Source organism: Neodiprion virginianus, chromosome 5 (assembly GCF_021901495.1).
Source record: "Neodiprion virginianus isolate iyNeoVirg1 chromosome 5, iyNeoVirg1.1, whole genome shotgun sequence".
In the NCBI taxonomy this organism is placed as follows: Eukaryota; Metazoa; Arthropoda; class Insecta; order Hymenoptera; family Diprionidae; genus Neodiprion; species Neodiprion virginianus.
The window spans coordinates 25463635-25483622 of NC_060881.1; the positions used below are offsets into that span (position 1 = coordinate 25463635).

General features: G+C 37.4%; 8 protein-coding genes across 11 annotated transcripts; 1 reads left to right on the top strand and 7 right to left on the bottom strand.

Moving 5' to 3' along the window:
• Positions 1 to 373: 373 nt before the first annotated feature.
• Positions 374 to 879, bottom strand: LOC124304394 (GSK3-beta interaction protein). Its single transcript, XM_046762535.1, has one exon. The coding sequence runs from the start codon at positions 773 to 775 to the stop codon at positions 425 to 427; it is 351 nt and encodes a 116-aa protein (XP_046618491.1). The 5' UTR covers positions 776 to 879; the 3' UTR covers positions 374 to 424.
• Positions 868 to 3621, top strand: LOC124304383 (F-box only protein 39-like). 3 transcript variants are annotated; one of them, XM_046762513.1, is made up of 8 exons: positions 868 to 1032; positions 1502 to 1810; positions 1918 to 2150; positions 2228 to 2392; positions 2458 to 2684; positions 2790 to 2948; positions 3033 to 3197; positions 3283 to 3621. In XM_046762513.1, exons 2-8 carry the CDS (start codon positions 1619 to 1621, stop codon positions 3432 to 3434), a joined length of 1293 nt encoding a protein of 430 aa, XP_046618469.1. In that variant the 5' UTR covers positions 868 to 1032; positions 1502 to 1618; the 3' UTR covers positions 3435 to 3621. The 3 variants fall into 3 exon arrangements, with proteins under 3 accessions (XP_046618469.1, XP_046618470.1, XP_046618468.1); XM_046762512.1 differs by lacking the exon at positions 868 to 1032 and having other exon boundaries at positions 1263 to 1810; XM_046762514.1 differs by lacking the exons at positions 868 to 1032; positions 2790 to 2948 and having other exon boundaries at positions 1262 to 1810.
• Positions 3622 to 4025: 404 nt separating this feature from the next.
• On the bottom strand, positions 4026 to 7570 carry LOC124304384 (gastrula zinc finger protein xLCGF3.1-like). Of its 2 annotated transcripts, none has more exons than XM_046762516.1 (3): positions 7301 to 7570; positions 6809 to 6892; positions 4026 to 5142 (listed from the first exon to the last, which is right to left on the bottom strand). In XM_046762516.1, the coding sequence occupies exons 1-3, from the start codon at positions 7441 to 7443 to the stop codon at positions 4101 to 4103; spliced, it is 1269 nt and encodes a 422-aa protein (XP_046618472.1). In that variant the 5' UTR covers positions 7444 to 7570; the 3' UTR covers positions 4026 to 4100. The 2 variants fall into 2 exon arrangements, with proteins under 2 accessions (XP_046618472.1, XP_046618473.1); XM_046762517.1 differs by lacking the exon at positions 7301 to 7570 and adding an exon at positions 6990 to 7008.
• An 893-nt stretch (positions 7571 to 8463) lies between these two features.
• On the bottom strand, positions 8464 to 11483 carry LOC124304385 (oocyte zinc finger protein XlCOF6.1-like). The gene is made up of 2 exons (XM_046762518.1): positions 11391 to 11483; positions 8464 to 9671 (listed from the first exon to the last, which is right to left on the bottom strand). Exon 2 carries the CDS (start codon positions 9662 to 9664, stop codon positions 8567 to 8569), a length of 1098 nt encoding a protein of 365 aa, XP_046618474.1. The 5' UTR covers positions 9665 to 9671; positions 11391 to 11483; the 3' UTR covers positions 8464 to 8566.
• On the bottom strand, positions 10531 to 11736 carry LOC124305611 (zinc finger protein OZF-like). The gene is made up of 2 exons (XM_046765190.1): positions 11699 to 11736; positions 10531 to 11617 (listed from the first exon to the last, which is right to left on the bottom strand). The coding sequence occupies exons 1-2, from the start codon at positions 11734 to 11736 to the stop codon at positions 10531 to 10533; spliced, it is 1125 nt and encodes a 374-aa protein (XP_046621146.1).
• Positions 11737 to 11868: 132 nt separating this feature from the next.
• On the bottom strand, positions 11869 to 14731 carry LOC124304389 (zinc finger protein OZF-like). The gene is made up of 4 exons (XM_046762525.1): positions 14591 to 14731; positions 13145 to 14238; positions 12576 to 12633; positions 11869 to 12481 (listed from the first exon to the last, which is right to left on the bottom strand). Exon 2 carries the CDS (start codon positions 14145 to 14147, stop codon positions 13155 to 13157), a length of 993 nt encoding a protein of 330 aa, XP_046618481.1. The 5' UTR covers positions 14148 to 14238; positions 14591 to 14731; the 3' UTR covers positions 11869 to 12481; positions 12576 to 12633; positions 13145 to 13154.
• On the bottom strand, positions 14224 to 15843 carry LOC124305612 (oocyte zinc finger protein XlCOF26-like). The gene is made up of 4 exons (XM_046765191.1): positions 15775 to 15843; positions 14893 to 15701; positions 14591 to 14772; positions 14224 to 14238 (listed from the first exon to the last, which is right to left on the bottom strand). Exons 2-4 carry the CDS (start codon positions 15644 to 15646, stop codon positions 14224 to 14226), a joined length of 951 nt encoding a protein of 316 aa, XP_046621147.1. The 5' UTR covers positions 15647 to 15701; positions 15775 to 15843.
• Positions 15844 to 16350: 507 nt separating this feature from the next.
• On the bottom strand, positions 16351 to 19770 carry LOC124305613 (oocyte zinc finger protein XlCOF6-like). Its single transcript, XM_046765192.1, has 4 exons — positions 19751 to 19770; positions 18565 to 19662; positions 17104 to 17716; positions 16351 to 16896 (listed from the first exon to the last, which is right to left on the bottom strand). The coding sequence occupies exons 1-4, from the start codon at positions 19768 to 19770 to the stop codon at positions 16351 to 16353; spliced, it is 2277 nt and encodes a 758-aa protein (XP_046621148.1).
• Between the last annotated feature and the right edge of the window lie 218 nt (positions 19771 to 19988).

The window sequence follows — 19988 nt, forward strand, 5'->3', positions numbered from 1 at the left end:
TAATGTCAGCACAGATGCCGGCATTCGGAAACACCATTATCGTTGTCCGGCGCTCCCAAAAACCATAATTTATTTAAAAAGTGATCTTGATGAATTGTGTGACGTTAACTTTTGCGTGGACACAAACTGTTCTGAAAGACGCTTTAAATTTTCGGCACAAGCGACACCTGGACTCGACTGTTGAATTGTATTAAAATAATTACAGCATCCGGCGCGAGTCGGACCGAACCACCGGGACCACCTCTTATTCTTACACCATGGATTAGAAATATCTATAGTTTGCTTTTGAGGTTATGATGAACATGCGAACTTGTGATAATCAGGTTATGATGTAATCATGAAAGATTGTAAATGAATCAGTTCTGGACAACGATTCGAATATGATCGCTTTTATTATGTACGACGGTACACCGTATTTATTGCATTATTTATGTGTGATTTTGCTAAGTTTTTCGTGAACTAACAATCCAAAGGACCGCGTATATTCGGGGCTGATGTAGTTCAGCAGGCTGTAAGGGGTTTCGTAATATTGAGCTTCTCGGTTCAAATCGCTGTCGTATGTCTTATCTACGACGGCAAAACCGAGGGGCGACAGTTCTACGCAATATTTGACTTCTTCCAGCGTCGTCAAGTTTAGATACACACGATTGTTCGTATTCGGTAGTTTGTCTGATAATTTCAATTCTTTGACGTGGCACTTAACATCAGCTATCACCGCTTCTGCCTCAAGTTTCCACTGCTCCTTATCAAATACTTTGTCTTCACTACTTTCCATTTTAGCCTGTGCTACTTATTTCTACTTTTTCGCTTCCGTACACGAAACAACAAATTTAACCAACAGACTACGTGTATGTCAATACGGGTCAGGTTAGGTAGGTGTTTCGGTGTTCCGATTGGTACAGAAATGTGAAGATTTTACTAATTTTTCGAATATTCAAATTACTGAAATAAAATCGCTAGTATATTAGTAAAATGAAAAAGATCGTATAAACATATGTAAGACATAATCTTGTTGATAAAAAATTAATAAAGGTATAAAACAGTTTATTTTTATTGATATTGCTTTTTTTCAACCCTTATCCTGCATTGTCTTATTTATCTGGTGATGAATAGTTAATAAATTGATCTCTAACGGGAAGCCGTTAACAATGAGTAATAACTATGCAATGAAATTGAGGTACATTTTTTTTTGTAAATTGTTAATTATAAGAGAAAAGATCAGCTTTTCTTATTTGAAAAAATACTCTTCAATTTCTTACCGCAAGAGAATTGTATTGAATTATGAATGTACGTTCTAGTCATATTTTTTACTTCACAATAACTATTCAACAAAATGAGAACCTCATAACTGGCAGAACGCTTCCTGTACCTTGACATTCATGTATTATCTTACCTGACATCAACAGTTTTTTTTAATGATATACTGCTGAGTCACACCCATGTTCTTACGTCAAACTGTAATTTTGGTCTAACAATAAGATTGAATTGCATAAAATTTAAGACACCTGGTACAACCGAGTGAGTAGATATAGATGGCAATGATGACCGATGAGAAAGAGGTACTTCAGATGTAACGACGATGAAATGAGATGAGGTCAGGACAGATTGAAGCTGGGAGATGTGGGATCAGCTGCCAGAGCTGATACTTACAGAAATATTCAGGCACTTGAACAGCAGAGACCGGGCAAATTTGGGAGAGGTCTGCAAATCATGGAAGCATGCCATGTCCTCACCCATTCTTTGGCGCTCAGTGACAATCCTCATCGATCGTGATCTGCGTGGTGAATTACCACTTGCAAAAGAGCTTGCGGTGGTTACCTTGCGCAATGATAATTTTTCTCAGAATCCTGGCCATTAATATGTCAAACATCTGCCTACTAATAATATGTCAAAACATCTTCAATTTTCTATCCCAAGGTCAAGTACGGGCAGCACATGCGTCGCCTGGAGCTAGCTTGGTCTAGGCCATATGTAATTCCAAGGGAGACACGGTTTGCACGTAACATTCAGTCAGAAGCGGGTGCAGATTTCCTCGACGTCATTAGAACGAAAGATGTGCAATTGAAAGAGCTCATCCTCGCCGACTGGGTATTCAGTTGCAAGTGGGGTAATCGAGGAAAACTTCTATGCGCGTTAGCTAATTTCTTAGGGTGAGCAATACAAAGAACGAATGACAGTAATAAAAAACAATAAAGCGTCTGTCACGAGACATTTTTTATCATCACAGCTACCAGCACAATCTTGAGACTCTGAACCTATTGAATGCTAATTTAGGAGTCAGTGACGTTTTGAGAATTTTGGGCTCTGCGGTAAGAGCATCTGGGAATTGCCTAGAGTCATTGGATCTTCGAGGTGCTTTCAGGGAATGGCAAGCACCTCACAGCAACCCCAGGTGATTCTTTTTCACCAAATAATATAAGAGTTTCATAGATTCCTTAAGTCGGATCTACTTTCTAGGTATCTGCGCTTACTTGGTCGACTACGAGCTTTGGCAACTCTGAAACTAGATTATCCAGCTTTATCGGACGGTGCCCTCAATGCTTTAGCCAGCGCTGTACCCTTGGCCCTTCGCACACTTCATATATCTGTTCGAGACTCTGATTCCAGGCAACACACAATTGCTAACACAGCTTGGCATGAACTTGCTGTTGCATGTCCTAAGCTGACAGTTTCCTACACAATAGGTATGAAATATAATTAAAATATACCTTTCTGAACTCACACATAATAAAGAAATTATCAACTAGTTTATTGTAAGCTTAGCATGAACCTAGTACTTGAATTTACAGTGAACATCTCGCACTACGAGGACATGTGCTATTTGTTACTGCCCAGTGTTCCACTTGGCAGTTTTCAAATGTTCAGCGGCCACGTATGGGATCAGAGTAGATCTCGTAACTTTCGGAGTACCGTTGGACTACTCATAATGCACTATACTAACACATTGTGTGCGTTTGATATGGATCAAATGATGTGAAATTCAGTTTGACTTACCTTCGAACACAATTGATTCAAATTATATAAATTTACAGCTGAGGTCATGCTCCAGTTGCGAAACAATCGAGAATTGCTAGACGATTTATTAGTATCTCTTTTGGTTCACTGCAAACAATTAACACAGTTGCAATACGACGGTGTTCTCAGAAGCTTGGACACTCTGCGAGACATTTGTGAACTTCAAACAGCCAGCAAGACATGTAAGTTTAAAAATGAGTTTACGAATTTCATATATATGCGTTTTAATCATTTTTTTGTCAATACATTCCTTACTGACGGGCACAGGTTTTCAACGAATCCATGTGAAACCACGTAATGTAAGTTCACACAATCGAGCAATCTTGGATGACATTGGCTATCAATACGATCATAAAATGGTGCAGCAAGGAGTTGATTTCTGCATCGAAGACCCTGCTTCAGTTTTGATATTTCACTGAAAATTTCTTGCTCCATTAAATCTAATATCATTACGCTTTCCAGCATTCAGCTGGAAGTGCTAAAGTACAAAATTAGTGGTACGCAATTGATATCTAAAGCTGAATTACAAAATTAGGTTGTCCAGAGTTCATCAGTGCCATAGATAAAGAATTATGTAAATTTAATACTTCCCTGGCATGGCAGTAATTAAACGTTTTTATTAACCGCATAACACATTATTTTGGAACAGTTCAAGTCTCACCACACATACGATTTAATAATAAAAAATACATCATGCCACGAAACTAAGAAAATAAAAATGCAAAAGAAAAAAAATTAATGAAATCAATTAATAAAATTTATGCAAGATTAACGGATAGCTTTTACCGATAATAACAACATTATCTGAGAAAATCTAAATATCTGATACATTGATACAAATGTCTTGTATGAGATATGCAATACAGTCGTATTTATAATAGAAATAGGTATAAAGTGTTTACAACAAATCAGCTACGTGTCTTTTTTGATGTATTTATCAGAATTTAAATAAAGGAGAAGCAAACATCGAATAATGAAAGAAACTCGTACGAACTAGGTATATAATATTAGTAATAACGTAAAATTGAAATGCGACAAAATTATTATTCGAACTCCTCGATGAAATGTATATCATCTTCTTTCGTCTAATGACGACGACTTTTAAGATGAAGATTAAGAATAGTTCGCGTCACAAATCCTTTGTTACATTTGATGCATACATAAGGCCTTTCACCACTGTGATAACGTTTGTGAACAACCAATGTTGATCTCTGTGTAAAAGTTTTACCACAGTCATCGCAGGTGTGTTTCCTTTCCCCGGAATGGGTAATGTTATGAGTTTTCAACAGACCCATAGATGCAAAACATTTTCCGCACACCTCACATGTGAACGGCTTCTCTCCTGTGTGAATTCTTCTGTGTACCTGCATGCTTGCAAGGCTAGTTACCGCCTTGCCACACAAATCACAGAGGAACAACTGCTTCTTTCTCCGACAATTTTTTTCACCGTGTTCATCTTGCTTATGCCTATAGTACAACGGTTTGTGGGAAAAACTTTGGCCACAAATTTCACAAGAATATTTCTTCACCGTGTTGCTGGAACACATCTCTGGATGCAATGTTCTGACATGACCCTTAACGTGGTCTTTACTTTTAAATGACTTTCCGCAAGTCGTACACGCAAATGGTCTAGCAACTTCGTGCGAAATCAGATGAGCCTTGAGCTCCCCCTGTGCTATGAATCCCTTCTCACAAATCTCACAGAACACCGAGTAATCTTTCCAATGATGTCTTTTCTGGTGAAGGCCAATATTCACCTTGTGCAACGACTTGTAATCACATTCGTCGCAACTGTAAACAATCTGGGCTTTGTGAATCTTTACATGTTGCTTCAGCTGCCGTGGTGTGCTAAAACTACGAGAGCATTCATTGCATTCAAATGCCTTCGCAATCCCATGCACTATGTTGAGATGTTCAATCATTCGTATTTCGTAATTCAGCTCAATATCACAGATGTGACACTTGGCCGACTTTTTTGTATTCTTCGACGGTTCAACTTTAGGCATTGATGTTGCATTCTCCGGTTTCTCAACTCTGCTCACCATCAACTGATTCACAACTACCTCCCCAGCTGCTTCATCTTCAAGTACCGTTAACTTCTCATTATTTGCGAGCAGCAAGAATCTTCTGTAAAACGACAATCACTATCAAACTCATTTGCACTAACATCCAAAATAGCAGTGGCTTTGAAAATATTGGTCCTGTATTTGCGAAGTTATTATTACGCAGACTAATTGGATACGTTGGAGGTCAGAAATCGTTGACAATATGAACAGAGCTCTACTTAGGGTGTAAGACAAACGACAATATATAGATTTTAGTAACATTGTGTCAAATTCTCATTGAAACATCAACAGAAGATATAATATAAAAGCTAAAAGATATTCACTACCCTCTAACACCAATTTTTATTTACTTATTCGAAATGGAACGCGATTTAAGTGTTTCGTCGAGCTTACCTGGTATTGTCAGTGACAGGATTTTAGATGAGTATTTAGGACAGTGCGAGTGACAAAACCCTTGCTACATTTTTGGCAGACATACGGTCGTTCACCGGTGTGATATCTTTTGTGCACAACAAGAGTGGATCGTTGGGTAAATGATTTTCCACACTGATCACACGTGTATTTTCTTTCGCCTGTATGTGTAACGTTGTGCGTTCTCAGTAACGTTTCACAAGCGAAGCATTTTCCGCATACTTCACAAGTATAAGGTTTTTCACCAGTATGACTTCGATTGTGAATTTGAAAGCCCTTCGCTGTTTTCAACTCTTTTCCACATAGCGCACAGAGATACCTACGCCGGGGTCGTTCATAATTAGGAATACCATGAATATCAAGCTTATGTTGCTTCAATACGGATTTAAACTTGTAACCCATGCCACAAATTTTACATTTATGCTTAGAATCTTCACTTTCTTCCTCTGCTGGCTGATTGAAATGATATAATCTGTGATGCTCCTTTAGAGATTCAATATCGTTGAAGGTAATACTACATCTATTGCATTGTTGATAGTCGATAAAGTTATGTATAGCTGTATGCGTTACAAATTGTTCCTCATCAGTAAAAGTTTCACAGCATACTTCACAGTAAAATTTCACTTTTGGCACATGCTGTTTCTTCTTGTGCCTCTCTAGATCCGCATTTGTAACACATATGAACTTACACTGGTCACAGGAAATATTCTTCGGGGTGTGAGACTTTTTAATATGAGCATTCAGCATGAATTGTTGTGCGTAAGTTCTCCAGCATGATGTACATTTAAAAGGTTTCTGAATGCCATGCTCTATTCTGAGATGTGCAACTAGCCGTGTTACAAAGTGAAATTTTTCATTGCAAATTTCACACGCCTTAATGTTGCTCTCTGATCTGAAAATTTACATGAATATAAATAGACTAGGAAGCATGTTAAGAAAAGTGTAGAGAAACTACATTCATTTGGACAATGATTGCTCTAGTATAATGTGAACTATAAGCATAATGCAAACAGGTCATCAATTTCAATTGTGAGCACAACTAATTGGTCCGCTCCTCAGTAACCTGATTTTCGTTACGATTTTGTTTTTTGTATATTTCGATGCAAATGAAATTGGTGTTAGAGCGCAAGTGATGGGTGCGACTAACTTTTGAGTTTCTAAATAATCAGAAGAATTCTCTATCCTTCTTACACCCTCTGAAAATTATTGAATCCTCAAAATTGCTTACTTAGTGCTGAAGAAGGGTTGCATTTAAAAACCATTTGCAGCCCTGCATTTATCTATTACAAAGATGACGATAGGTTTGTTTTACTTACTTTACTTCGGTGGAGATAGGGTCGTTCTCGAGCTTCATCTTAAACTCGGTTTCATCAAACTGAATATGATCGGTGGACCACTGGCTGTAACATAATTTCACGTAACTAAATATTACTTTTATCAACGTTACCAGAAAAAATTGAGGAATCAGTATCCTAACTCTCAAGCATATACACGTACTTCGTACGCGTATGTCTTTAAAGCCTACTTTCAATCACACAGCTCTGAACAGCTCGCACGTTAAATACTTGTTCCACGTTATAAGGATATGGTATTCTCCTGTTGAAGAAAAATAGTAATTGCTTGGCAGAAAATGATGACATTTGGTAATGTCTATCAATAGAGTCGAATATTAAAACAATATGTGGTAGTATACATTGGTTTATTATTGGTTTTATTTTCATTCGGCTCTATAGGCAGATATTTTTTATTTATTTTTGTGTCCACATTTATTGGACGGTGATATTTATACTATGACGATATAAGATTACTGCTGTGGGTTTTTTGGTGCTTCTTGAGGAATGTGTTGGAGACAAATCCTTTCTTGCAAATTAAACATTGATATGGTCGTTGCCCAGTGTGGTATCGCATATGAAAGACCAAGGAAGTTCTCTGGGTGAAGCCTTTGCCACATTGCAAACAAATGTGCGGTTTTTCCCCCGTATGCGTGCGTTGATGTAGTTTTACATTCTCTCGAGAACTAAAATGTTTTCCACATATTTCGCAACTGACTGGTTTTTCACCAGTATGCGTCCTTGTGTGTGTTACTAAAACACTTTGGGAGGAAACCTGCTTTCCGCAAAGGTCACAGAGGAAGGTTTTCAAATTTTGTTCTACCCCATGACATGATTTCATATGCCGCATCAAAAGTCTTTTGTATGGAAAATTCGAGGAGCAAACAGCACAATTATATCTATCGATAATTTGCATCAATTCAGGGTGATGTACTCGTTTATGAACCAGTAAATTATTCCTATAAGGATAAGACTTTGGACAAAGCTCACAGGTATAAGGTTTTTTACCAGAGTGAACATTCTTGTGCTCAACATACTCTTTCTTAGAGAGAAAACCCTTATTGCATAATTCACATTTATAAGCATAATCCTTGGCATGCCTCCGCCTGTGATATTCCAAATTTGCTTTCTGATTACACGAGTAACTGCAGATATCGCAAGCGAATTTCTTTATTCCAGTGTGTATTAGTTTGTGTCTTTTGATGTTCATCGGACTACGAAACGCTTTGCCGCATTGATCACATTTGAATGCACGTTCAATCCCATGCGCATTTTTCAAATGTTCAATGAGTTTAGTCATGTGAAAAAATACAGCATCACATTTTCTGCATTCGTGTATTGCTCGTTTGCTTGATTTACTCCATGAACTCCTGAAACAGAAAATAAGCTGAAGTGGCTGTTCTTTCTCCATGACTATAGGTTACCCTATATAGTCCCTTATAAGCTAATAACTGAACGTAAGTATCTAATATTACCTAAAGTAACTCTTCACCATATGCCATGTATCTATCGGCTGTAAGATTATAACACTCAAAATCTTTTCAGCAAGTTTGAAACAGCCTAGGAAACATCTTAAATTTAACAAATTACGACTATAGGGTTTAATTTATACAGATTTTAATCATACCAAGTATATTATTACAGTGGCTTATTGGAGCATGGAGTTTTATGTTTATACACAAATTTACGCGGTACAGTGATACCTCACTTTTGCTATTAGAGGAAGGATGTTGTATTTACAAGTCATTTATTCTCTGGAGAGTTTTTGTATTTGTCGAGGCAATCTGCTTCAAACTGTTTTAATATATCCTCAATATATAATGGCGGAAGTGGAGGTAATGGCCCTGGGTGTGTCTTTCTGTGACAAATCAATCCAGGCTTTTGCGTAAACGACTTGCCACAGATATCGCATACATAAGGACGCTGACCAGTATGAGTTAGGATATGCTGCCTTTGAGCACCGGAACGAGCGAAAGATTTCTCACACACAGGGCAAGGGTAGGGCTTGTTGCCAGTATGTGTTCTCATATGAACTGCTAATGAACATTTTTCAGAAAATGTCTTGCCGCACTCTTCGCATATCACTTTTTCATTATGCCACTGAACATGCTGGTCCAAATTTTCTTGAGATACCATTCGTTTTGGGCAAATAGAACATTTGAACTGTGGCTTGTAATGAGCAAACTTCTGGTGCACTTTCAAGGTGTGTTTATCAACACATGATTTCCCACAGACGTCGCATACTACAGGTGGGTTTCCGCTGTGATACTTGATAACATGCGTTCTTAGGTCATTTTTTATTTTGTACGCCTTTCCGCATACCTCGCAAGAGAAATTGTAAACGTCTGTATGTTTTCTTATGAAATGGGCCTCAAGAATACGTTTATTCTTGCTGACATAATTGCAGACATTACAAGGATATTCCAATTTGACGTCCTCTTGTGATCCATGGGTCTTCAAATGCAGGTCAAGATCAATATCACTTTTAAAGGGTTTCAGGCAAGTCTCACACCTGTACGTATGCATTTTCACATGTTTAACAAACAGTGTTCGTTTTGCAAATTTAACACTGCAAATGTTGCACGAGTACCTTTCATAGAGCGACTCAACCTTTTCTCCTTCTGCTTGTTCAACCAGTTTCAGTACATCAATATCTTGAGGGACTTTACTGGGCGGCTTTCCATCTGAACTTATCAAGATATATGATTTTGGCAGCACAACGGCATATTCAGGCGATAAAGATTTTGGGAGTATCAACTTTGGCATCGATTGTTTCTGTGTCACGATGGCCCTTGATCTCTTCTCTTGATGTTGTTTTCTTAGTAACAGTGGGTCAGGCATAGATATCCTAGAAAAACAAATTTTTTTCATTATTTAAATATATATTCGTTGCTGCTAGTAGTAGCTAGTAGTTGACTCTGTAGTTGTAAATATCTAATCAAAGTTAGATTGGAATTTGGGACTGGACGCAGCTTATACCTATCCTTTAAAAATCAGATCATGGGAGATATTGGAATTGAAACACCACAATTAAATGGTATGAAATGAACTAAGATACACGGGTTTAGATACATTTCATTCAACGTTTTATTGTACTGTACAAGAATAGTAAGGTCAAGACAAACTAAAAACCTTGGTATTGTAGCATTCAGAAATTTTGATATTCTTTGTTGATAACCATGTTTTAAATACGTAATTTGCCTACTGAAGCTGGTCTTAAATCTATTCCAGTACGCGATGAGTTTATTACGCTTCTGCTGTACAAAATTAAATTCAAGTAACCTCGGAAGTCTCTAAATTTCCTAAACCACACTGTTGTGTTGAATCCAACTAAGAACGTGTGTTTTTAAAGATGACCAAATCTATCATGGAATGAATAAACAAACTAGTGATATGCTTCATTTGACTGTATCGAAGAAATGATAGATATTATTGTTTGAAGTGTAGAGTAAATCTGGCATACTCAGTGGTATTTCAAATAAGACTTTCAGAAGCTGGATGCCTGAAAAAAAATGTTGCTAATGGACACCTTACTCCAAATTTGACATTAATCAAATTAATCTCATAAATCATCTGTGAGAGATTGCAAAAAAAAAAACAAAATAAATTTCAAAACAAGTTTCTACTTCGAACAACAACTTTTCAACTCGTTTTCTTCATTATTGCCACCTTTTACATTTACCAACAAGCCTATAAAACACAATCAATCAATCTTGGACCTCTTTTGGATGATCTTTTGTATCCCTAGATAAACCCTGGAGAATGCTATCAATATAAACTCTGGGTAGTGGCGGATGAGAACCGGGATGTGATTTTCTATGACTGGTTAGCCCGGGTTTCTGGGTGAATGTCTTGCCGCATATGTCACATACGTAGGGCCGTTTTCCAGTGTGAATGAGCAGATGTTGTCTGAGAGTATTCCTGCGAGCGAATGACTGAGCGCATACGGTGCAGGAGTAAGGTTTAATACCGGTGTGCGATCGCATATGGACTTCCAAATCGTACGGGATGTGAAACATTTTTCCACATTGTTCACATACAACTCTCTCCTTGGTTTCGTGCCAGTGAAGGTGCTGCTCAAGCCCTTTTTGGGAGACAAGCCGCCGTTTACAAATTTTACAAACATGCTCTGGCTTCTCGTGAATATACTTTATGTGAGATTTCAAAGCGTGTAAATTCTTACTTTCATGACCGCAAACTTCACAGACAATAGGTGGATTGCCGCTGTGCATCTGGTTAATGTGTTGTTTTAGATTATTTTGTATTTTAAATAGTTTACTACAAAATTTACATGAGAACTGATAGTTGTCTGTGTGTTTTCTGACGAAATGATCCCTCAGTGTCCACTTTTTATTACTCTTGTATTCACATACGCTACACTCGTGCATTTGTGGCCCGTGAATTTCCTCCATATGAAGTTTAAGGTCCCGTTTCAGGGCAAAGGTTTTCGCGCACGTCATGCATTTGTAGGCGTGCTGTTTTATGTGCGATGCAAGCTTATTTTTATTAAAATATACTTTTTCGCATAAGTCACATTGCAATTTTATTCCCTTCTTTGTATTCTTACTTTGATCCAATTTCGTATCACGTATTTCAAAGTTTACTTCAGTCTCTCCAAGCACAACACTGGGTCTGTTATTACTCTTACGCTTCTTTCGGGTTTCCTTGGTAACCTTTTCTATTATCTCAATCATCAATTCCGGTGTGCGTTCATTATTCAAAAAGTGCACACTTGTTGCAGAAGATACTCGACATTGCGATAATGGAATGCTCAAGGGATCTGATGGTATGAGTCTAAAACAGAAAAAGGGCAGAGACACCATTTCAGTTACATCAAAGGATGAGGTTTAATGGCCATAAAATTTAAATACTTACTTGATAAATATGGTAGATATAATTAATCCGACAGTCATATTATACAAATTAATTATTACTTTATTTGTCAACATATCGTTTGATAGGTACCCATGGAAAACTGGTATTCTTAACACTGAAAGCCATATGTTCCATGTACAGAGCTCAATTAGGGATTAGAAAAGACAATATTGATAAAGTAACGGTTTTATTACATCACAGAGACATATTACGATAAAACGATTTTTGTTTTATGGTGACGAGAGTCAGAAATGAAAATCAATTATTGTACCTTTTCCTTTTACAAATCAACCCGGATTCCTAAGTAAAAGTTGGTCACATGTGACACATGGTATTGGTAAATTACCTCTGTGAAACTGCTCCATGCAATGCCTCAGATGATTTACATTCACATGAAATAAGTATTTAAAGATCCTTTCAAACTACGTAGTTTATAGTTTCTCACGCCACAATCATATACCTGTGCCTACGTAGTTGTTTTGTGTAAATTTTGAGTACTGCTATCGACTAGGTTTTAACAGGACTTTGCAACTTGTATGTACGCTGCATTATTGTTCCGTGAAACAACATGATTTTAATTATGGAATATAACATTAGAGTAATATTCCAATTCCCATTTTCCGTAGTAGACTCATTGATGTAGGATTGGGAATTTGTGCCAGCCTCATATCAGCATAGACCTTCGCTTCCCGACTATTATTTGAAATTTGGTAAAGTAATCAATACTTTGTAATTTCATATTGTAAGTGGACAGGCATGTTTGAGGAGTAAGATGATTTTTTCCTAAAACAAAGTCATTTGATGATTAATGTCATTTGCCATGAATAAGGTTTGATATGCACAATGAATGTATCGTGTTAACGATATGCTTACATACCAATATCGTACGTAGAGTTTAGAGCTGTATTACCGTAAGTAGAAATATTGAAACTAGCCTGGAAAATTATGCAATATAAATACAATCTTATCCTATAATAATACTACTACATTAGAATATTGTAATAAAAGTTTCGATGATTATACACTGACTACGTTTTCAGTTTTACAGTGATGCAATCTTCATCAATGCGTAACAGAGTGAATGTTGCACAGTCAAAACAAACCTGCTTATCTCGATGAACATTCGTTTCCATGTATTTTTTTCTTAAGCATATAATTTCCATCATATGTACAAGATAAAAAAGCTAGTAATATTTTACAAAGATATTTCACTAGCCAAACGCACAGCTGATTTACTTGTGAAAAATAAACTTAAAAAATGAACATTCTCAAACCGTTAATCACATTAAATTTTGATGAATTAATGTCTATTTATGCATCGGTTCGGCAATGGCGTTAAAAACCATTATTCGAATGCAAGGAAGCTTGTTAGGATAAAACCTTACAGTGTGGGAACTAGGCTCCTTACTTAATACAAAGACGATAGGGATAAATTTCATCTCGTACTTGTAGCTGGTTACGTGTTCCCACTCTGATCTGCACTGCTATTTTTGCCAGCATACTCTCTGGCAAATTCTGTAATGATGGTCTTAATGGAGACGGCTGGCAGTGGGGGCAAAGGTCCGGGGTGTCTCTTCCTGTGACATATCAAACCAGGTTTTTGAGCAAATGCCTGGCCACAGATATCACATATGTACGGTCGTTTTCCCGTATGAATGAGGACATGCTGTTCCTGAGCGGTTTGACGTCTGAAGGTTTTTCCACACACTAAGCATGGAAAAGGCTTGATGCCTGTGTGGACTCGTATATGAGAATCCAAATCACGACCACGGAATCTTTTCCCACATGTCGGACAAACAATCTTCTCTTTATTTTCATGCCACGACAAGTGCTGCTTGAGATTCTCCTGCGTTGTCATTCCTCGCTTGCAAATATTACACTCAAACTCAGGTTTGTAATGGCGATACTTCATATGTGCTTTGAGGGCATGTAAATTTTTACTAAAGTGCCCACAGACGTCGCATACTATGGGCGGATTTCCACTGTGATTTTGCTTCATGTGGTGATTCAAAGCTTTCTTTATTTTAAACTGCTTGCCGCAAGAGTCACAGGAAAAATTAAACGCACTGGTATGAAGGCGAATGAAGTGGTTTTTCAAAGTTCCTTTGTTGTTACTTTTGTAGTCGCAGACACTGCATTCGTACAACTGCGGTCTGTGTATTTTTTCAAAGTGTGTACTGAGGTATCGCTTCAAGCTAAAAGTTTTCCCACATTCTGTACACTTGTGTCTGTGCTGCTTTAGATGTTCTGCTAGATTGCTTTTTTTTAGGAATGTCTTCTGACATGAATTACATTCGAACGTTTTCTTAGATCTTGTGACTCTTCTTACTGGCTTACTATTCCTTGTCTCCACAATTGTATCTGGGTTTTTCGAAACAGAATCCAAATGTGTTTCTTTACTCAGCAACTTAATGTCATCTCTAGCTACTTTTTTGTCAGGCCATATCATATACTCAGGAGTGCATTCAATTCTCACTATTTGTCTTTTTTGTACGACCACTCCGTCCGATGAAACGCTCAAAGGATCAGCAGTCGATACCCTGGAACAAAGATATATTTATTAAAAAGCATTTTCAATCACTCGAAATTAGTTTCATCAAGAGGCACAAGCTCGAGCATATCTACTAACTGGATCAGGGTTTAGTTTATCATTCTAAATCGTTAAGGCGAGAAATGGTTCCTGAATTTCATTGAGTCAAATAAACACGACAACTTCTATTTTAGAGAATATATATACATATATTTCTTGAGTACATAGAATTGTTTGATTTCAATTTAATTTCACGCAATTTCACCTACGTCGTTCCTCAATTCTACTTTTATTACACAGTATTTAACTATCATATTTTTCCTACAGTATGTCTTAAAACTATTTTTACTCAACAGACTTACCATTGTAACCCAAGCTAAAGCACATTTCTTTGTCCAAAAAGTATTTAATAATGCGCAACTGGCGATGTGACAGTCATTCTTTGTCATTGCAATGTCTCTGTACATAATCTCTTGTGAAGTCGGTGACAATATTTTTGACAGATACGGCAGGGAGTGGAGGTAGGGGGCCAGGGTGCCTTTTCCTATGGCATATTAAACCTGGTTTTTGAGCAAAGGTTTGGCCGCAGACGTCGCAAAGATATGGACGTTTATCCATGTGAATTAAAATATGTTGTGTGCAGTCTGACGCGAAAATGACTTGCCACAAACAGGACAAATGAAAGGTTTGACGCCAGTGTGGATCATCGTGTGAACATCCAATGAATATTTTTCACGAAATGTTTTACCACATGTTGGACAAATCACTCTTTCCTTGGTCTGATGCCCCTGCATATGGCGATCCAAATACTCTTGAGTCGTCATTCTTCTTTTACAGAGTTTACATTTAAATTGTGGCTTGTGGTGGGCGTACTTTTTATGGCACTTTAGGGCATGGATGCTCTTATTGGTATGACCGCATATGTCACAAACCAGAGGCGGATTCTCACTGTGACTTCGGTTTATATGGGTTTGCAAGTCGTTCTTGATTTTAAACTCTTTATTACAAACGTTACACGAAAACTTGTATTTCTCTGTGTGCTTTCTGACAAAGTGGTCGTGTAGCGACCACTTGTTATTACTCACATGGTCACACGCAGTGCATGGATATTTTTCCGGCCCATGAGCGGATGCTACATGTGCTTTCAGTTTGTTCCTCGATTCAAATTTTTCATTGCAAGCGTCACAGATATATTTATGAACACTCATATGCCTGATAAGTTTTCTTTTTAAGGAAAAACTAACGTTGCATGTATCGCAGGAATAACTTTTGGCAACTAGAGCGGATTTCACCAAGATCTTGTTACAAATTCTAGTTGCATTCTTCCTTCTCTTCTTCAGATTGCGTGTACTACTTTCACCATTAGGTTTCTTATTCTTCACTGTTGTCTCAGCACTAACTCCCTTCGATGAAGGCATCACATACTCAGAGGTGCATTCAATTCTAATTGCGTTGCAAAGCAGATTTGATATTCTAAAACACAAAATGTAAATACCAAAATTAATAATAGAATAACTACACACCATGACATCACTATGTTACTTACTTTGGCTGTATTTAACAGAGTCGTAAAGACCTGTGAAACATATTTTCAGTTTAAAACCCAATCTTGGTATGTAACGTTTTACAATTATCTTAAAATTTATGTTCAAAAATTATTGATGTTCTTACATCCGTACAAATTACAGAAGAAGCACGCACACAAATTTTATCACACAGCCAGGCCCTGCGCTACATGTTTTCTACTAAAGGAAAATTCACAAAATAAAGAAATTTATTTCAACCATCAATTGGTACAAAGATTTGACAATGAACCGTCTTAAGCAATTATTTGCACTGAGGTGAGTGTATGATAATTGTAATGTTGTTAAGTTATAGTTGGTACGCTATAATAGGTAATTATATTTTTCTCGGTGTAGTTATGCCAGACACTGAAGAAATAATCCCGAATACCTGAGAAAATTTGCATAAGTTGAAAGAACAGGATAAGTTCGTCGTTATAGGTGTTATCTTATCTTTTGCTTCTTTTTCACAACAAACAAGGTATTGTCCGAGCGCGCGTTAATGAGAATTGAATGACAAAATAAATTCATGTAAAAGCAACTATTATTCTGAAATTGGTTTAGTCCTGATCGTCCTTTTTAAACCCTGCAAGATCGTTGACGATATCACCGATTGGCATCACAGGTAGCGGAGGATGGGTTCCAGGATGAGTTTTTCGATGGCATATTAAGCCTGGTTTCTGGGTGAAAGCCTTGCCACATATGTCGCACACAAATGGTCGCTTTCCAGTGTGAATCAAGAGATGTTGTCGTAGTTGAGATCGACGAGCAAATGGTTTACTACAGATAGGGCAGAGGTGCGGTTTGTTACCCGTATGTATAGACATGTGCCTCTTAAAAGAGTCTTTTTTGTTGAACGTCTTTCCGCATTCGGCGCACATGATCCTTTCCTTCTTTTCGTGCTGCAGAAGCAAATGTTGGTCTAAATTCTCCTGAGTTACCATTCGTCGTTTGCAAATGTGACACTCAAACTTGGGTTTGTAGTGAGCCCACTTCTGATGGACGTACAATGAGCCACTGTTACGGCATGATTTACCACACAAATCGCACATTGTGGGTTTCTCTTTATGATGAAACCTGACATGAGTTGTCAAGTCCCCTTTCACCTTAAACTTTTTGGAACAAAATTTACATGGGTACTCATAAGAGTCCGTGTGCTTCCGAGTAAAGTGTGACTGCAGAGAATGTTTGGACCTGCACACAAATCCACACGCCTCACAGGGGAATAGCAGTGATGATTTGGAGCGTGTTTCGTGTTGCCGCTCAAGATGAGCAATGAATGAAGATTTTTTTGAACTCCTGAAATCACATACGGCGCATACATAGGCCCCATTTTCTTCGATGCAAACTTTCTTCTTGTGCGTCCATGCGACGTGCTTCCGAAATGCTATTTCTGTGTCAAAAGTTTTTGAACAAGCCTTACACTTGAGGGATCGTATGATCGAATCTGGCAAAGGTGTCACGTGTTCAGAAAAAAACTGATTGTTCGATTCTTCTGAAAGTTCATTATCTTGATTTATAGATTCCGTAACATTCTCAGCCAATTTTTCAATAGTAACGGTATTTCCTTCCATTTTTACTTGATACAAGTCGCCTATTGTGCGTCCGTTTTCAACTTTATCGAGTGCTCTGTCTTCGTCACTGACAATAGGTGATTCGTGATTTTCAGTTAGTCCCAACTCAGACTCATTCTCACTCCCTGGCACAGGCTCATTTTTATAGCTTTCTTCAGCAGCGACATTGATATCATTATCGACCTCATTTAGTTGCTTATCGCTTACAGTTTCAGAGAAACAGCTAGCAGGGAGAAAGGCGTAACAGGGCTTGTCATCAAATTCGATAATCTGCCATTCTTGCATAATTACAGACTCCTTGCCAAATATAAATATTCCATGGTGTTTTTCTGTGTCCTTGGCTGATAAAAATCTGAAACAGAAGTTAAGGAAGTATTATTAGGATTCACATAATTTGCATAGTAGAGGCAACTTACTTGTCGTATGAAAGGTACCAGCTTTGAATCAAGAGATGGTATAATATTTACATATAACCTAACATTGATAATTGTGTTTAAAAATGTACCGGTTAGCACAAATACCTGTGAATATTAGATCTCAGATTGGTATCCCAACTACAAAAGAGTTCAGAGTGCACCATAAATCCAGATCACAATTGTATGCAACATAAATAATAATTCTTTGAATATTTTACAAATTTTATTATTTTCATACGTCTCTATAATATGCACTACACATTCGAATAATAAACATAACAATAAAATGTCCAGAAATAAACAAAATGAGAAAATCAAAAATAAATTCATCGAGACGTCAATGATAATGCTTGTCCATCATAAATTGTGATAGTAACGGAGATTTAATTTAATAATGTTATTAAATAAAATTTTTTTAGTTGCTATACAAAGTATGATATACTATTGAATTCGGTTCTCTCAATCACAATATTGTATGTTAGCACAATCATATTAACCAAGATCAGATAATATAATATCTGAAATAAAGCATGGTCAGACCACAGAACTAATAGCATATTAATAAGCTTGCCTGTAGCTTACGTTAGACTATTTTTTCATGAAATCATTTATAATATGGTCAATGTGAACAACTGGCAAAGGAGGGTGTACACCTGGATGTGATTTCCTATGACAAATTAGTCCTGGTTTCTGAGTGAACGCTTTGCCACAAATATCACAAACATAGGGACGTTTGCCAGTATGAATTAAAAGATGCTGGCGAAAAGCTGTACGGCGAGCAAACGCTTTACCACAAATCGTACACGTGTGTGGTCTATCTCCGGTGTGAGTCATCATATGCTGTTTCAGCCTGTGATTTTCAGTGAAAGATTTACCGCACTCCTCGCACACAAAGATTTCTCGCCTTTCATGTTGTAGTAAAATATGTTGATCGAGATTAAATTGGGTAACCATGCGACGGTGGCAAATGTGGCACTCGTACTTTGGTTTAAAATGGGCCCATTTTTGATGAACGTAAAGAGAGTTACTGTTTGAACAAGTTTTTCCACAGACGTCGCATATTCTAGGTCCCTCTTTGTGCTTAAATCTTACGTGAAGTCTCATATCACCCTTGACTTTGAACTTTTTACCACATATCTCGCAGACATATTTGTAGTCAGCAGCATGTTTTCTCTCAAGATGTTCCTTCAATCGACGTCTACTCTGGCACTTGAATTCGCAAATGTCGCACAAATACTCCTCATGCTCCTTCTGATGTGTTGCATGCTTCCTTGCGACGTGCGAGTGAAGGGTCGTCCTTTTTTTGCATTCAAATTTGCAATATGTACAGACAAACACAATAGGATCTTTAGTCTTCTCATGTTCCATATCTACATGCATTTTAAACGCCATCAACGTTTTGCAAGTTTTCGGACATACTTTGCATTTGTACTTATGGGCTCGGTGATTATGAAATTTTATATTGTGCCTCCTCAGCATGATCTCGAGATCAAAATCTATGTTACATGCACTGCATGAATAAGTACTCTCCAGTTCAACCACACTAGGGATCGCAATCTGTACCCTTGATGGCAATTCGGTATCACTTGAATTACTTTCAACTTTAACCTGGCAGTAATCGCTAAGTTCGTTAAGATCTACGTTTGCGTTGCTTTCCTGATCATTGCTAACAAGAGTGCCTTCGTTATCTGATAATAACTTTTCAATATCTTCAGTTTCCTCGTCCAGATTATGCTCTTCTTCGTCAAGTGCAACTAAGTCCTTCAAATGATTTGCTGGGAGAAATGCATAATAAAGGCAACCTTCAAATTCCACAATTTGCCATGGTTGCATGAAGATTGACTCCTTCCCGAACATAAATCGACCACTGGTGCATATTTTCCTAAAACATAAAGAAAGTAATCAATGTATGTGTATACAACGAGAAGAACACAGGTTGGTAACGATAGTGTACCTATAATTTTTCATACACGCAAATGTTAGGATACATCTATTAGGATACACACGATAGGATCTTTTTAAATTTTATATTACTTTACCAATAGTATACGTATGTGCGTATCTCTTAAGTCAAATGGCCCGATTTGCGTTTCACGTCCTATTCAAATACAAAACGTGTATTAAGCATATATAACTAAACTACTAAGAAGTACATTTGGTTTTCAATAATTATATTAAGTACTCATCTGAATATTGCCTTGTCTCTAT

What these genes read in the sequence shown, in the direction of transcription:
- LOC124304385 (XM_046762518.1), bottom strand. Translation starts at nt 9,664, where the DNA reads ATGCCTGACCCACTGTTACTAAGAAAACAACATCAAGAGAAGAGATCA.
- LOC124304389 (XM_046762525.1), bottom strand. Translation starts at nt 14,147, where the DNA reads ATGATATGGCCTGACAAAAAAGTAGCTAGAGATGACATTAAGTTGCTG.
- LOC124305613 (XM_046765192.1), bottom strand. Translation starts at nt 19,770, where the DNA reads ATGTATCCTAACATTTGCGT. An exon ending in ATGTATCCTAACATTTGCGT is followed by an intron (nt 19,663 to 19,750) that starts GTATGAAAAATT and finishes TTTATGTTTTAG; the next exon opens with GAAAATATGCACCAGTGGTC. An exon ending in ATGGGGCCTATGTATGCGCC is followed by an intron (nt 16,897 to 17,103) that starts GTATGTGATTTC and finishes AAAAAGTTTAAG; the next exon opens with GTGAAAGGGGACTTGACAAC.
- LOC124305611 (XM_046765190.1), bottom strand. Translation starts at nt 11,736, where the DNA reads ATGACTGTCGGATTAATTATATCTACCATATTTATCAA. An exon ending in ATATCTACCATATTTATCAA is followed by an intron (nt 11,618 to 11,698) that starts GTAAGTATTTAA and finishes TTTCTGTTTTAG; the next exon opens with ACTCATACCATCAGATCCCT.
- LOC124305612 (XM_046765191.1), bottom strand. Translation starts at nt 15,646, where the DNA reads ATGCCTTCATCGAAGGGAGTTAGTGCTGAGACAACAGTGAAGAATAAG. An exon ending in TTTCATTTGTCCTGTTTGTG is followed by an intron (nt 14,773 to 14,892) that starts GCAAGTCATTTT and finishes AATATGCCATAG; the next exon opens with GAAAAGGCACCCTGGCCCCC.
- LOC124304383 (XM_046762513.1), top strand. Translation starts at nt 1,619, where the DNA reads ATGTGGGATCAGCTGCCAGAGCTGATACTTACAGAAATATTCAGGCAC. An exon ending in GCACCTCACAGCAACCCCAG is followed by an intron (nt 2,393 to 2,457) that starts GTGATTCTTTTT and finishes TCTACTTTCTAG; the next exon opens with GTATCTGCGCTTACTTGGTC. An exon ending in TCAAACAGCCAGCAAGACAT is followed by an intron (nt 3,198 to 3,282) that starts GTAAGTTTAAAA and finishes TGACGGGCACAG; the next exon opens with GTTTTCAACGAATCCATGTG.
- LOC124304394 (XM_046762535.1), bottom strand. Translation starts at nt 775, where the DNA reads ATGGAAAGTAGTGAAGACAAAGTATTTGATAAGGAGCAGTGGAAACTT.
- LOC124304384 (XM_046762516.1), bottom strand. Translation starts at nt 7,443, where the DNA reads ATGTGGCAAAGGCTTCACCCAGAGAACTTCCTTGGTCTTTCATATGCG. An exon ending in GCACCAAAAAACCCACAGCA is followed by an intron (nt 6,893 to 7,300) that starts GTAATCTTATAT and finishes ATTATGTTACAG; the next exon opens with CCAGTGGTCCACCGATCATA. An exon ending in CCTATCTCCACCGAAGTAAA is followed by an intron (nt 5,143 to 6,808) that starts GTAAGTAAAACA and finishes GTCGTTTTACAG; the next exon opens with AAGATTCTTGCTGCTCGCAA.